Source organism: Bombina bombina, chromosome 5 (assembly GCF_027579735.1).
Source record: "Bombina bombina isolate aBomBom1 chromosome 5, aBomBom1.pri, whole genome shotgun sequence".
Classification (NCBI taxonomy): domain Eukaryota; kingdom Metazoa; phylum Chordata; class Amphibia; order Anura; family Bombinatoridae; genus Bombina; species Bombina bombina.
This window is the reverse complement of record NC_069503.1, coordinates 767,401,271-767,415,010: the sequence shown is the minus strand read 5'-3', so window position 1 is coordinate 767,415,010 and position 13,740 is coordinate 767,401,271. Positions and strand designations below refer to the sequence as shown.

Below are 13,740 nucleotides of genomic sequence, written 5' to 3'. Positions count from 1 at the left end.
GGTATTTTAAAGGGACACTGAACCCAAATTTTTTCTTTCATGTTTCAGATAGAGCATGCAATTTTAAGCAACTTTCTAATTTACTCCTATTATCAAATTTTCTTCATTCTCTTGGTATCTTTATTTGAAAAGCAAGAATGTAAGTTTAGTTGCCGGCCTATTTTTGTGACCAACCTGGGTTGCCTTTATTGATTGGACAGCACCAATCAACAAGTGCCGTCTAAGGTCTGAACCAAAAATTGTCTGGCTCCTTTGTTTAGATGCCTTCTTTTTCAAATAAAGATAGCAAGAACACAAAATAAATTAGAAAGTTGCTTAAAATTGCATGCTCTATCTGAATCACAGAAGAAAAGAAAATGGGTTCAGTGTCCCTTTATGTTTTGTTGGAAATTATTTGGTAAGTGATTCTAAGCAATTGCTGTCTAGTAAGTAGATTCCACAAACTCAAGGAGTTTTATAGTAAAATCATGCAAAATATAAAAGTATACTAATGTATAATAAAACATATGCATGTTAATTAAACATATGCATACTTTAAGATATGAACCGCAGCTTTCATATGTCATGTCATAGTAAAATATCACCGATGCAGTCTTTTAGGTATTGGGATAACTACATGTTAGCACCCACACTGTGAAGGTGCTAACTGCTGCCAGCACTTAAAATGGACGCGGTGCCGGTGTACTTAAAAACTTCAACCAACACACTAACAAAGACATCAAATCTTTTTTTCTGAGCGTTAATAACATAACAGATACCGGTACGCTCATATAATCGTCTTGTTACTTTTTAGATTATCCAAAATACAAGGTTGATAGTTCGCATGACGTCACTACAGTCTTCCCTCCCACAGCGCTCCCTCCGCCGCGGACGCGTCTGCTTCCTTCTCCACCCTCTAAACTTATGCTGCTGCTTCCGCCGCCGTTTTGTAAAAAAGAGGAAGAGACGACATTAACCCGAAAGAAAAAATAATCCGATACTAATGCCGCGGGGTCGCCCCCCTAAATCCAGGGGTGGGGACGGATCACAACCAGGTAAAAAAAAAAGTTATATATTCCCGTTTTAAAACATCCGAGGTGAGTTCTGGAGGAGGCTTTGTTTGTTTGCTTAGTTTTTTATGTTAGATCACATATAGTCCCCGGATGTAGTGGAGAGGCCGTCTTGCGATTGTGTGAGAGTAACAGGGCGGAATGATATGGAGGAGGGAGGGCACAGTACCAGAACTAGAAGTGGCGGAGGAGTGGATAAAATAGTGTGGAGATTGTTTGGGAGCGAGCAGTTTGTCAAATGTCAATTTATTAGTGGAATAGGTTGTGAATTGGGGTTATACCGGGAATGGGAGGAGACTGAAAATAAACGTAATTAGTCTAAATTTTGTAATCTACTTTTAAGACATAACCGATCGATGTACACGTTAGTATGCCGTGTTTATTAATGCCAAATTTTGTTGTAATGCTGTGGCTTCAGAGCCTTTGGCGTGTTATTACGTTATGCGTAGCTCAGTTTTATGATTTTGTGTAAGCTCACTTGGATATAAAGTGCATATATATGTGTGTATATATACTGTGTATATATATATATATATATATATATATATATATATATATATGTTATATAGTTCATGTACATTTTATATTCGATTCATGTTATTTTGTACATTTCTTTTACTTCTAGTGTTGACAATCCAATTAAAAACAACTTGTTTTCTAAAAATAAAATCATCACATCATTCTGCATATTATTTGTCATGTATTAAAAATCCTGTACAGTGAATGCATTATAAAGAAAAAACAAAGTGGCCAATAATATCAGGGACCATAATTTGTGTATAACACTTGACCACGATCCTTGCAACTTTTGGACTCCAGAAAATAAATATGGGAATACTACTTTAGTAAACGTACTAATATAGGAATTGAGGACCCTGCAAACTGGAAAAGTATCACTATTTAATAGTATATCATAATTTGCTAGTACCCACACAATTAAAGATTGGACCAATCCCTTACTAATTTAAAATGCCATTTTGGACCTGTCATTTATAAATGTACTACTCTTTGTACTGTCCACTGCATGTTTTTTGTACACTTCTCACAATTCCTTACAACAGTAGTTCCAAGTATGAGGAACTGATTATTGCAGTTTGCTTTTCCCCATGATTTGTTGGATCAACAACCACTGCATCTTAAAGGGACAGTCAACACTTCCGTTAACATTATTTGAGATAGAAATATAAGAACCGAAGATCCGCCTGCACTGTACCTCTTCTGCCATGCCGCCTTGCTTCTATAGTAATCACTTTCGCTAACTTGTCTAATACCGGGTAAATATGGCAGCCGGACTCCCCCCACCGTTACGTAGCTGCCTTCTTCAAATGATCATCAAATCAGAATCCAGTCCTCGGATAGAAATTGCACGCGCTTGCAATTTCTGTCTGAGGACTGGATTCTGATTTGATGATCATTTGAAGAAGGCAGCTACGTAACGGTGGGGGGAGTCCAGCTGCCATATTTACCCGGTATTAGACAAGTTAGTGAAAGTGATTACTACAGAAGCAAGGCGGCATGGCAGAAGGGGTATAGTGCAGGCGGATCTTCGGTTCTTATATTTCTATCTCAAATAATGTTAACGGAAGTGTTGACTGTCCCTTTAAAGAGACATGAAACAACATTTTTAGACAGAGAATACCATTTTAAACACCTTTCCAATTTACTTATATTATTTACTTTGCTTGATTCTTTTGTTATCCTTTGCAGAAAGGTTTAGGTAAGCTCAGGAGCAATTAACCTAGGTTCTAGCTGCTGATTGGTGGCTATATATATATATATATATATATATATATATATATATATATATACACACTGACTCATTGGCTCACCCATGTGTTTAGTTAGAAACTAGTAGTGCATTGCTGCTCCTTCAACAAATGATACCGAACGAATGAACCAAATTCGATAATAGAAGTAAACTGGAAAGTTGTTTAAAATTGTATGTTCTACCTAAATCATTAAATAAAAAAATTGGGTTTCATGTCCATTGAAGGGAGGTCAACAGTTTCAAACATACTCTCCCTTTGGCTTCTCACCTCTTTCAATAACCATATGCCATGCTAACAGAAAAAGTGTACCATGCATGGGTCACCAGCTAATGTAAGGGGCTGGGCAATCAATGGACGCTAATTCAGTTGTGTATGTGTTTATGGGTAATCACCGGCTTAAATGGATAGGTAAAAAATTAAATATGAATGGGTGCGTTTCAATTTAAAATATAAGCATTTTTGCAATTTGCTTCCATTAGCAAAAATGTTTCTAGTATTGTTTTTCTATGGCATACGCACATATCCTGTGAGGACCCATGCACCTAGGGTTGCCACCCGTCCCTTAAAATACAGAACACTTATGAGTTATACATGCTGCAGGGTGTGCAGGGAGGAATATGAATAGTGCTGTCCAGAAACACAATACATGTTCCACCCCGCAGCATGTGTAACTCATAAGTGTCCAGGAAAACATGGCTGAGGTGGCAACCCTACATGCACCAGTATTCAAACACTACAAGCAATGCTGTAACGTGTTAACCCCACAGCTCTTTTGTACACAATCCAGAGTTTATAAACCCTATTTTTCAAGTGCTTGAACAGTCTTCTAAACTAAAAACTATAGATATTATATGGTAATGAGAGTAATCATTTGCCACAAACTTTATGAATGCATTCTCCCTACCTTAGTCATACCCATCTAAGCACATTTCCTAGTTTTGTTCACAACCACCACCAGCATTCAACATACACAATCTATAAATAAATATTGGAAACAACTTTTACCACCTCTTAACTCAATCAGGTATAATAATTTCTGCAACTTCCCCTTGGTTGTCGTCACAACTTAAAGTGATAGTAAATCCTAGCGTTTGTGAAATGCTAGGATTTACCAGTGCAACAAATAAGGGGACTTTCAGTTATGAAGTATAAAATAGCTGCGCTGTGTCTCAGGCTACCCGCACGCAGCACAACACTTTTTAAAGGATGGTGACATTTCTACCTCTTAGCACAATAGCCGTGCGGGGCAGTTGGCATTATGTCAGATATAGCTAGCACACTATTGGCTAAGATCAACTCACTGCAAAATAGCAGCTTGAGGCGCTCAGAGCGGCGAACTGTGCACACAAATAAAGGAACTTTCTGCATGAGGTATTTTATACTTCCCTTTATTTGTTGCACTGGTAAATCCTAGTATTTCACAAACACTAGGATTTACTATCACTTTAATATCACAGAAACTAATCTGCTTATTACCCTTCCTTTCGACTTCTCCCTCATAGTAGAAGACTGTAATCACCACTTTTACTCAGGTCCACTGTTTCTGTGTCACACTTAAAGGGACATTGAACCCAAATTTTTTCTTGTGATTCAGATAGAGCATGCGATTTTAAGCAAATTTCTAATTTACTCCTATTATCACATTTTCTTCTTTTTCTTGGTATCTTTATTTGAAAAGCAAGAATGTAAGTTTAGATGCCGGCCCATTTTTTTGTGAACAACCTGGGTAGTTCTTGCTGATTGGTGGATAAATTCACCCAACAATAAACAAGTGCTTTTCAGGGTTCTGAACCAAAAAATGTCTGGCTCCTTAGCTTAGATGCCTTCTTTTTTAAATAAAGATAGCAATAGAACGAAGAAAATTTGATAATAGGAGTAAATTAGAAAGTTGCTTAAAATTGCATGCTCTATCTGAATCACAAAAGAAAAAGAGTTGGATTCAGTGTCCCTTTAACTCAGCATTTTAGTTCACCCTGCATATCCAAACACTTACCTAATCCTGCCATTTTTATGTACACATTTCTAGAATTTTTTCTTTCCTTATCCAAAATGCCACAAAAATATTCACTCGCATCCTATATCACATTGATTACTGCAACATGCTTATTAGTGATCTTCCCAACTCCTGTTTCTCCTGTCTCCAAACTATCATGAGTGCCTCTGACAGAAATAAGCTTCAGTTGTTCCTTTATCAGCCGTTAAAGGAAAATTAAACACTTTGAGAATATAATATAAAATGATAAATTGTATATATAAAAAAATTTGCAATATACTTTCATTTTTTATTTCCCCTTTTCCTGTAATTCCATTATAAAATTGTGAGCTTTTCAGTTCCTGTTAGAAATAGTACAAAACACAGTTATATTCCACACAGTCATTGGCTGCACACTCTAGTGACCTATTTATAACGATCCTTAATTGGCCACAGCAGAGAAGGTAACCTAAGTTACAACATGGCAGCACCCATTCATTTATAGACACTAAAATTTTACACTTATTTAATTTTGTCAATATTTAAACAACTAATGAAACTTTAAAAGATACATCTACATGTCATTCCCAGACTAATCTTTTCTTTGAATGCATCATTTCTAGCATTTATTTAGTGTTTAATATCCCTTTTAACTTGCTCCTTATGTCCTACTGGATCAAATTTGAAATGCACTGACTTATAAAGCTCAAAATTAGTGTTTCTCAACTCCAGTCTTCAAGTACCCCCTTAACAGGCCAGATTTCGCTGATATCTTACCTAGAGCACAAGTGAAATAAGTAGTTGATGGGTGACAGCAGGTTAGTAACCATGGTTACTGATTAGCTGATTATTTCACCTGTGTGCTAGTTCAAATAGCAGCAAATTTGTCCTGTTAGGGCTGCTTGAGGACTGGAGTTGAGAAACACTGCTATAAATAAACTTGAACCTGATTACATTTGCAAACTCCTTTTCAAATATTTCCCAAACTGTCTTCTTCAATCTGTCTGGGATCTATGTCTGTTTTCCAATATCACCTCCTTTCTCCCTAGTCTCCAAGACCTCTTTTGTGCTGTTCCTTATCTACTCTTTTTTTTTTTTTAGATTTCACCTTTCAGAGCTCCAAGCATGGTTTGAAAACCCATCTTTTAGAGATGCATACCATCTTCTAATTGTTTATCACCATCCCCACCTAAAAGCTCATTCTACAAGCAACCCCTACACTTCTTGTGTCAGATAGTTCAGAAAGAGATGTAGCTTGTGATAGGTTTGCACACGTGTTACTGTTTGTGAGCAGAAAGTTTGCATGTTTTGTAAGCTTTGGTCAGTTTTATTGTCCATTCCAAACTCGGCTAGAAATATGTTTATGGCCTTTGAAATCTGTAATGGTTCTGGATTACTGATTAGAAAGGTGACAGTTTAAGCTACAAGCGGTACATTTATAGTGCAATATTTGATTTTAATGTGCATTTGATAGTGAAACCAAATATTGCCCTCTAGTTGGGTTCCTTTTCAGCCAGACTGCCCACTCCATTCAAAACCTTAAAGTGAAATCCATAGTGGACTTAATGTTGATAATGGATTCTTGACACTGCTAAGAAATGCCACTTTTTTTTTAAAGTCAGTATATGCTACAAACCACATGGACATCACACACACATACACATTTTATACAATAAAGTACCAAAAAGTGTACACTAATGCCATAGCTTATGTTCTTAATCAAACAAAATAAAAGCCCATGCAAAAAGTGTCTGCTGGATTGGAATGATGTTGGTGAGGAGTTTGGGTGGTTCAAAGCAAAATAAATAAAATTGATAAAAAGACAGGAAATTGAAAGGTGCAAGACACTTATGCCAGAGTTCATACTCAGTTAACCTAGAAAAATACAATTTACTGTTACCGGACTCCAAAAATGTTCCCATATCAGATAAATGTCTGTAACAACATGTCTTTCAAGAGAGATTCCTAAACGTCATTGAAATGACAAGAAAAAGCACAAGAGGGCACCAACATCATGCCATTTAGCATGATGATAAAATCTCCAATGACTGTTTATACTCAGAGGCATGGTAGCACAAAAGCAGTGGGTGCAGGATATAGAAAATATGCTTTTGTGGACCTTACACTTACTATTTGTCACATAAATAATCACTGACCGTGAAATCTTATGTCTGTCACAGTTTCTGCATATATTATTATATAGATCTATATATTTTCCAGTGACAGCTTATAGTCAGTTCTGTATAATTTGAGAACAAAAAATAAATGTATTTTTTTAAGTTATCAGTTGTGCATTTTTGTGGAACATATATTATTATTGTTAGTTGTATGCTTATGCAAAGATGTTTAAATGCATAGTTAAAGCCTGATCCAGAGCACTACTGGGAGGTGTCTGAACACATCTGTTGAGTCAGTGACGAGGCATATGTGCGTAGCCAACAATTACCAGCTAGCTCCCAATAGTGTATTCCTGCTCCTGAACCCATGCTCTTCAACAAGGGATACCAAAAGAATATAGTAAATTCGATAATAAATTGCATGCTCTATCTAAACTATGAAAATTTAATTTTGTCTCCTGTCCCTTTTCTGTTAATAAAACATAACTTAAACTGAAGCTTTTAAACTATAAAACTTTTACAAAACTTAAATACAATAATGAATATAATATATTATTTAGTTAGTGCTTCGCACATAAAAAAAAAGTTAAACTACGTAAAATATGAAAAAGTGCTGTGAAACTAAACAATTGTCCACTTAAAAAAGAGAAATTCAATCACACACATTAGGTTGCTAGTATGAATACATAGATTGTTTTTTATATTGACTTCATATTTTCCGCATTCTGTGTAAGTATATAAAGAACAATAAATACCTCACTGAAAAGCCTGTTTCTTATGCATGATTGCCTAGCATGTAATTTTAACACTAGCGTCGCGCCCAATGCTTTGTGTTTAATCTCAAAAGGGTTAAACACAAAGTTAAAGAACCATTATAGTCCAAATATTAAATGCTCTAATTCACTAGAGCATGTCATTTTAAGACTAGTGATCCTTTAATGCTATGAGTTTAAACCTGCAAAGGGTGTTAAACACATAGGGCCCGATGATCAAAAGTTAGCGTCCAAAAACTTGAAAAACCAGGTTGTGACGAGATGTCTCCCATAGAAATAATGAGAGCTCCCTGCTATGTAAAAGTTTGCAATAGACGACGGAGTACCCAGGGAGAAACCTGTGTATGTTTAAAGGGACAGTCAACACCAGAATTTTTGTTGTTTTAAAAGATAGATAATCCCTTAAAGGGCCAGTAAACCTAAAAAATAATGTTATATAATTCTACACATAGTGCAGAATTATATAACATATTAGTGCTAGTTTTTTTATTACATAATATATCCGGTGATTTTTTATTACAAAAGAGGGTTTTCTAGACCCACCCTCTGTGCTCTACTGAGCGGGTCTGGTTTTCCCTCAGAGCGCATTGGGCCAGCTGTCTAGTCACAGCCCGGCCCGACCGCGCCATTACATTCAATACAGCTCGCTCCTGCTCTGTCTGACAGCAGGAGTGAGCTACATTGAATGTAATGGCGCGGTCGGGCCGGGCTGTGACTAGACAGCTGGCCCGATGCGCTCTGATGGAAAACCAGACCTGCTCAGTAGAGCACAGAGGACGGGTCTGGAAAACCCTCTTTTCTAATAAAAAATCACCGGGTATATTATGTAATAAAAGACTAGCACTAATATAATGTTATATAATTCTGCACTATGTGCAGAATTATATAACATTATTTTTTAGGTTTACTGGCACTTTAATTACCAATTCCCCAGTTTTGCATAACCAACACAGTTCTAATTATACACGTTTTACCTCTGTAATTACCTTGTATCTAAGCCTCAGCAGACTGCCCCCTTATTTCAGTTCTTTTGACAGACTTGCATTTTAGCCAATAAGAGCTGTCTCCATGGTAAATTCACGTGCATGAGCTCAATGTTATCTATATATACACGTGAACTAATGCCCTCCAGTGGTGAAAAACTATCAAAATGCATTTAGATTAGAGGCGGCCTTCAAGGTCTAAGAAATTAGCATATGAACCTCCTAGGTCTTGCTTTCAACTAAGAATACCAAGAGAACAAAGCAAAATTGGTGATAAAAGTAAATTGGAAAGTTGTTTAAAATTACATGCCCTATTTTAATCATGAACATTTTTTTTTGGACTTGACTGTCCCTTTAAACTTGCATTTTACACTTAATACAAATCAAAATGTGCTATTTTCAGCGCACTGTACCTTAAATTCACTGTTTTTTTCATATGCATAGGTTTTTCTTTCAGAGTAATTAGTGTTTTGATAAAAGCTTGCCACCTTTTAACTGGCGAGAAAAAACAGTGAGATCTGTAAGGTGAAAATGTTTTGATAATTACGCTTTGATTTGAGAGACAATTTCATGCCCATGTTCAGCTCATTTTACCAAAAAACAATTACGCTTTGTTTTTTGTAAGTACACATTTTACAAGTACACATTTCTATGTGTTTTGCACATCCAGCATACTTAAATTACGATTTACGCTGTGCATATTTAATACGATTTATTCCAGTGTGATTTACTGACAAATTTTAAGTTTTTGCCAAAATATGATTTTTGGTGAACAGTGTTATTGCAATTTTTTTTATGTACCTTTTAACAATACAATTTTTTCCTGCGTGTTTTTGTGTGAATGATTCAATTATTTGTTTTGTATGATTTTTAAATGACATATTTCATTGTGCACTTTTGTAATGTATTCATCTCCTCCCCATATGAAAGTGCAGTACACGCCCCTTAGCGAGACACCCTGTTTTCATTCCACCAGGGAAATAGAAGTACAGGCCAGAGACCTTTAGATCATCAGACCCATAGCATTAAAGGGTCGCTAGTAACAAATTAGAGTATGTTATTTTGAGTCTGTGATTCTATGACTCGGCATCAAGGGATAACAGGACAGAGTAGGTGCTACAAATAGTTACTATCTGCTACTATTCGTTGTACATTTTTTTTTATCATTTACTGTTTTTTTTAGAAATTAGATGTACTGAGCAGATGTGAATTCACAATGAAGTGCAGCAGGTGGGGTAAATAACTGAACACATGGGCAATGCATAGAAATACTTTACATTTTTCCTTGTTTTTTAAAACTTCTGCAGATGGTGATTTAACTTCAAACGGCGAGAATAATAATTATGCTTACCATGGAATATCCTATAAGTGTGACATCTGCCTGTTATCTTTTCCCAAAGAGACTCAGTACCAGAGACACATGCGTGACCATGAGAGGAATGATAAGGTAGGGAAATTAGAATTACAAGGTTATTCCCTTGTACACAGATCACAAGCTCTGTTTAAAATGTAATGGTTTTCTTTTTTGTTTCTGTAGCTATAATGCTTGTAAAAGCTGGGAATGTAAAGTTTCACTTATCCATGAATCGTGTTTAAATACTACTGTGTTTTGTTACACAGCCTCACCGATGTGACCAGTGCCCAATGTCATTTAATATTGATTTTAACCTGACGCTTCACAAGTCTACACACAATGTGGATGATCCTGTGTGTCCGGCATGCAACAAGAAGTTCTCTCGAGTGGCGAGTCTAAAAGCCCACATTATGCTTCATGAGAAAGAGGAGGTAATTATCTGGGTATCTCTTACCCACATATAAATCAATCTCTTATGCTACTGCAGATGTTCCTCTGGATATTGTAAGGGCGAGATATCCTAATGAGGGCTGTAGCTTCATTTCGCTCAACTGCTCTCTCCGTTCCACCTTTTTCACTCAATTTTCCTGCTTTTTCTTTTCACTTTCTATTTCTTGTCTCTTTCTTTAAACTCAATTAATTATTCAGCACTAGAAATTCAAAGATGCTTGTCCAAGTATTTATGTTGCATTACAGATACAATTATAAATAACAAAAAAACCATCACATGTTAATGCAAGGATAGAATTCTGAAAAAAGGAATATGAAGTTTTTCTATTGCGCTTGAACATATTTAAAGGAACAGTATACAATTTTAATATAACTGCATGTAATAGACACTGCTATAAAGAAGAATATGTATTGATACTGATCTACAAATCCAGTATAAAACCTTTTAAAAACTTACAGTTTAGCACTGTTGATGATGTTAGGCTGGGACACTACCTGAAATGGGCTGGGAAATAAACATAAATAGCAGACACTCCCCCCTTCCCATATGAAAAAGCAGATTATACAAACAGAAGCAATCTGAAGTCTGCATACATCAGTATATATCTAAAACTTTGGGGCTTGGTTAGGAGTCTGAAAATCAGCACAATGTTATTAAAAACAAAATAAGCATAACTATACATTGTTACAAAAACATTCCCAGATGGGCTTTATAAATGGATCATCTACAAAACATTTATGCAAAGAAAAATCTAGTGTACAATGTCCCATTAATCTCAAAACACCTTAGCAAACCGTGTTCTTGTGCGGTAAAAATAAAAATAGCAATAGTATTCAAAGCTTCAAATACTTTAGTACAAAGTAAAACATATGTATTTAGTAATAGCAAATATGTGGCACAGAAAAAACCTGTGGGTTCTGTGATTCATTTTCGTTTTGCATTTACCTCAGGGAAGAGTTGTATTCTAAGGTCTTATTTGATGCTGATGGCCTTAAACACCCTCTTTGTGCAAGATAGTAATGCCCATTTCAGTCTTCTATTATATACAGATGGTTACATGACTCAGAAAATGTAATGTTTCAGTGATCTGTCATCAGAAGTTGGACATCTCATTGTCCTACAAAATAAGAACCAGAGTCCGAAGTAGTTATTGTTGTTTACCGTTTTATCAAAAGCCAGTGACAGCAAAAAACAAACAAACAAACTACCCAGCAGTGAATGAAGTTTTTCTTCATCCATTGGATTATAGATCGCTAGTTAGTACAAATGACTGACAGAACCATCATTTAATGATATTTAGAAGACCACGCAACTACTCCAGAATTCTATAGCACAGCAGATTTATTTTCTCCACAGAGGTTTAAGCAATGCCACAAACTGGATTTGTTAACATCTTTGAAGCAACGTTGTTCCAGAGTATAAATTCATTATGTTCGGTTACCCACTTTAATAACTCTTTTGTTTGATTCACTAGCGCAAATGACTGCAGTTGTATGCCATTTTCTCTTATTATTTGATCTTCCTTTTGCATAGACAAAGCAATATTTTTCCATGTATGACTTTTTTTAAAAATAGTACTTAGTGAATGCTTCTATTTCAACATTTCTGAAAAACTGATTACATATGGTGCAGGAAATATTCAGGTGTGGGGATGTTTTGCATACTTTGGAGTTGTTGTCTTGTACAAGATCAACTGCACTTTGACCAAGCAGTAGTGCCACTCAATACAGCAAAGGCATGCCATCCCTTCTGACTGTTGTGTGGATGAGGATTCATTTTCATGTATTTTAACAATCCTACACATGGAACTCAGATTGCCCTAGGATAGCTTCCAATGAAGAGCAAGGAATGCTGATCAGCAGGGCTTTTCCTCCACGATCACAGGAACATTTGAAAAGGGAAAATGTGAAACACACTGATATCTGTAGACACTTTCTGGAATGCTCTAAGGGAGTGCTGGTGTTATGTTAATTGTAAACTTCTGCTCAAACTTGTAGAATCAATGCCAGGCAGATATAAAGCAGTTATTAAGGCAAATGTATTAAATACTGCAATTTCTTATTCTCCGTATGTACCAATAAAGATATTTTTTTTCTTTTTTTTAGTAGAAATAATGTTTGGGAAATACTGTATATTCAGTTTAAAAAATAGTTTTTCAGAAATGATGAAATAAAAGCAGTTTGATATGATGCCAAACAATTAAAAATACTGATAAGTGATTGATTATTCAATGTGAAAGGACTGCATGCTTACACACATATACATACACACATATATATATATATATATATATATATATATATACGCACACACACATTTTGTAATATGAAAAAAGTATTAAACCTCACCTTTTTAATGATATATTTTCATAGATTCTTATCTGCTCTGAATGTGGTGATGAATTCACTCTTCAAACTCATCTTTCTCTCCACATGGAAGAGCATCGTCAAGAGATAGTGGGAAGTAAGACATACAGTTGCAAATCATGCAAGAAGACATTTGATTCTGCTCCACAGCTTAAAGACCACATGAAAACTCACTTAAAAATCAGGTCGAAACATAACTGTTTCTTTTTTTTTTTATTTTGCTTTATTTAACATCTGTGCCAAGCCTAAACTATTTAATAGCTGAATTAATAATAAGGTTAATGTGAATGTAAAGTTGAATGAATGGGTGCCCGATTTTTAAAAATACTTTTCAAAACAGGGGCACTTTCATTCATTAAACTTTACATTGCATCGTGTTTTTTAAATACTTACCTTTTTCTTTAGGAAACCCAGACCGGCGATCCTCCGCCCACAGCTCCTTAGTAATGACGAATCCGGCTTCCTCCAATTGTTGTGTGGCCTCACGAGATGGACGTGATTGGAGGAAGCCGGTTTCATCATTGCTGAGGTACAGAGGAGCTGCGTTAGGAAGATCGCCGGTCTGGGTTTCCTAAAGAAAAAGGTAAGTATTTAAAAAAAAACAAAAAAAAACCCCCCGCTGCAATGTAAAGTTTAATGAATTAAAGTGCCCCTGTTTTTAATAGTATTTTTAAAAACTGTGCTCTCATTTCTTCAACTTTATATTCACTTTAAGTATTTTAAAGCCTAGATTTTCTTGGATTCATGTAGCAAAGATGTTTAATATATTCCATATATAAGTTTAAAGAGACAGTAAAGAGAATTTGATATAAAATATTTAGTTGTGTAGTAAAACAACTTTGCAATATTCTGAATTATTTATTTTGCTCCACATTTCCTATAATTTTAAATCTAAAAACATAGAAG

General features: G+C 35.5%; 1 protein-coding gene across 2 annotated transcripts in view; it reads left to right on the top strand.

Annotated features, from left to right (window-relative positions):
* Positions 1-897: 897 nt before the first annotated feature.
* Positions 898-13,740, top strand: part of ZNF236 (zinc finger protein 236) — a 680,094-nt gene continuing 667,251 nt past the window's right edge. For both annotated transcript variants that reach the window (XM_053714849.1, XM_053714848.1), the window contains exons 1-4: positions 898-1,034; positions 9,971-10,110; positions 10,284-10,448; positions 12,841-13,019. In XM_053714849.1, the coding sequence (XP_053570824.1) occupies positions 983-1,034; positions 9,971-10,110; positions 10,284-10,448; positions 12,841-13,019 (536 nt within the window). In that variant the 5' untranslated portion in view covers positions 898-982. The remainder of the gene's footprint in view (positions 1,035-9,970; positions 10,111-10,283; positions 10,449-12,840; positions 13,020-13,740) is intronic.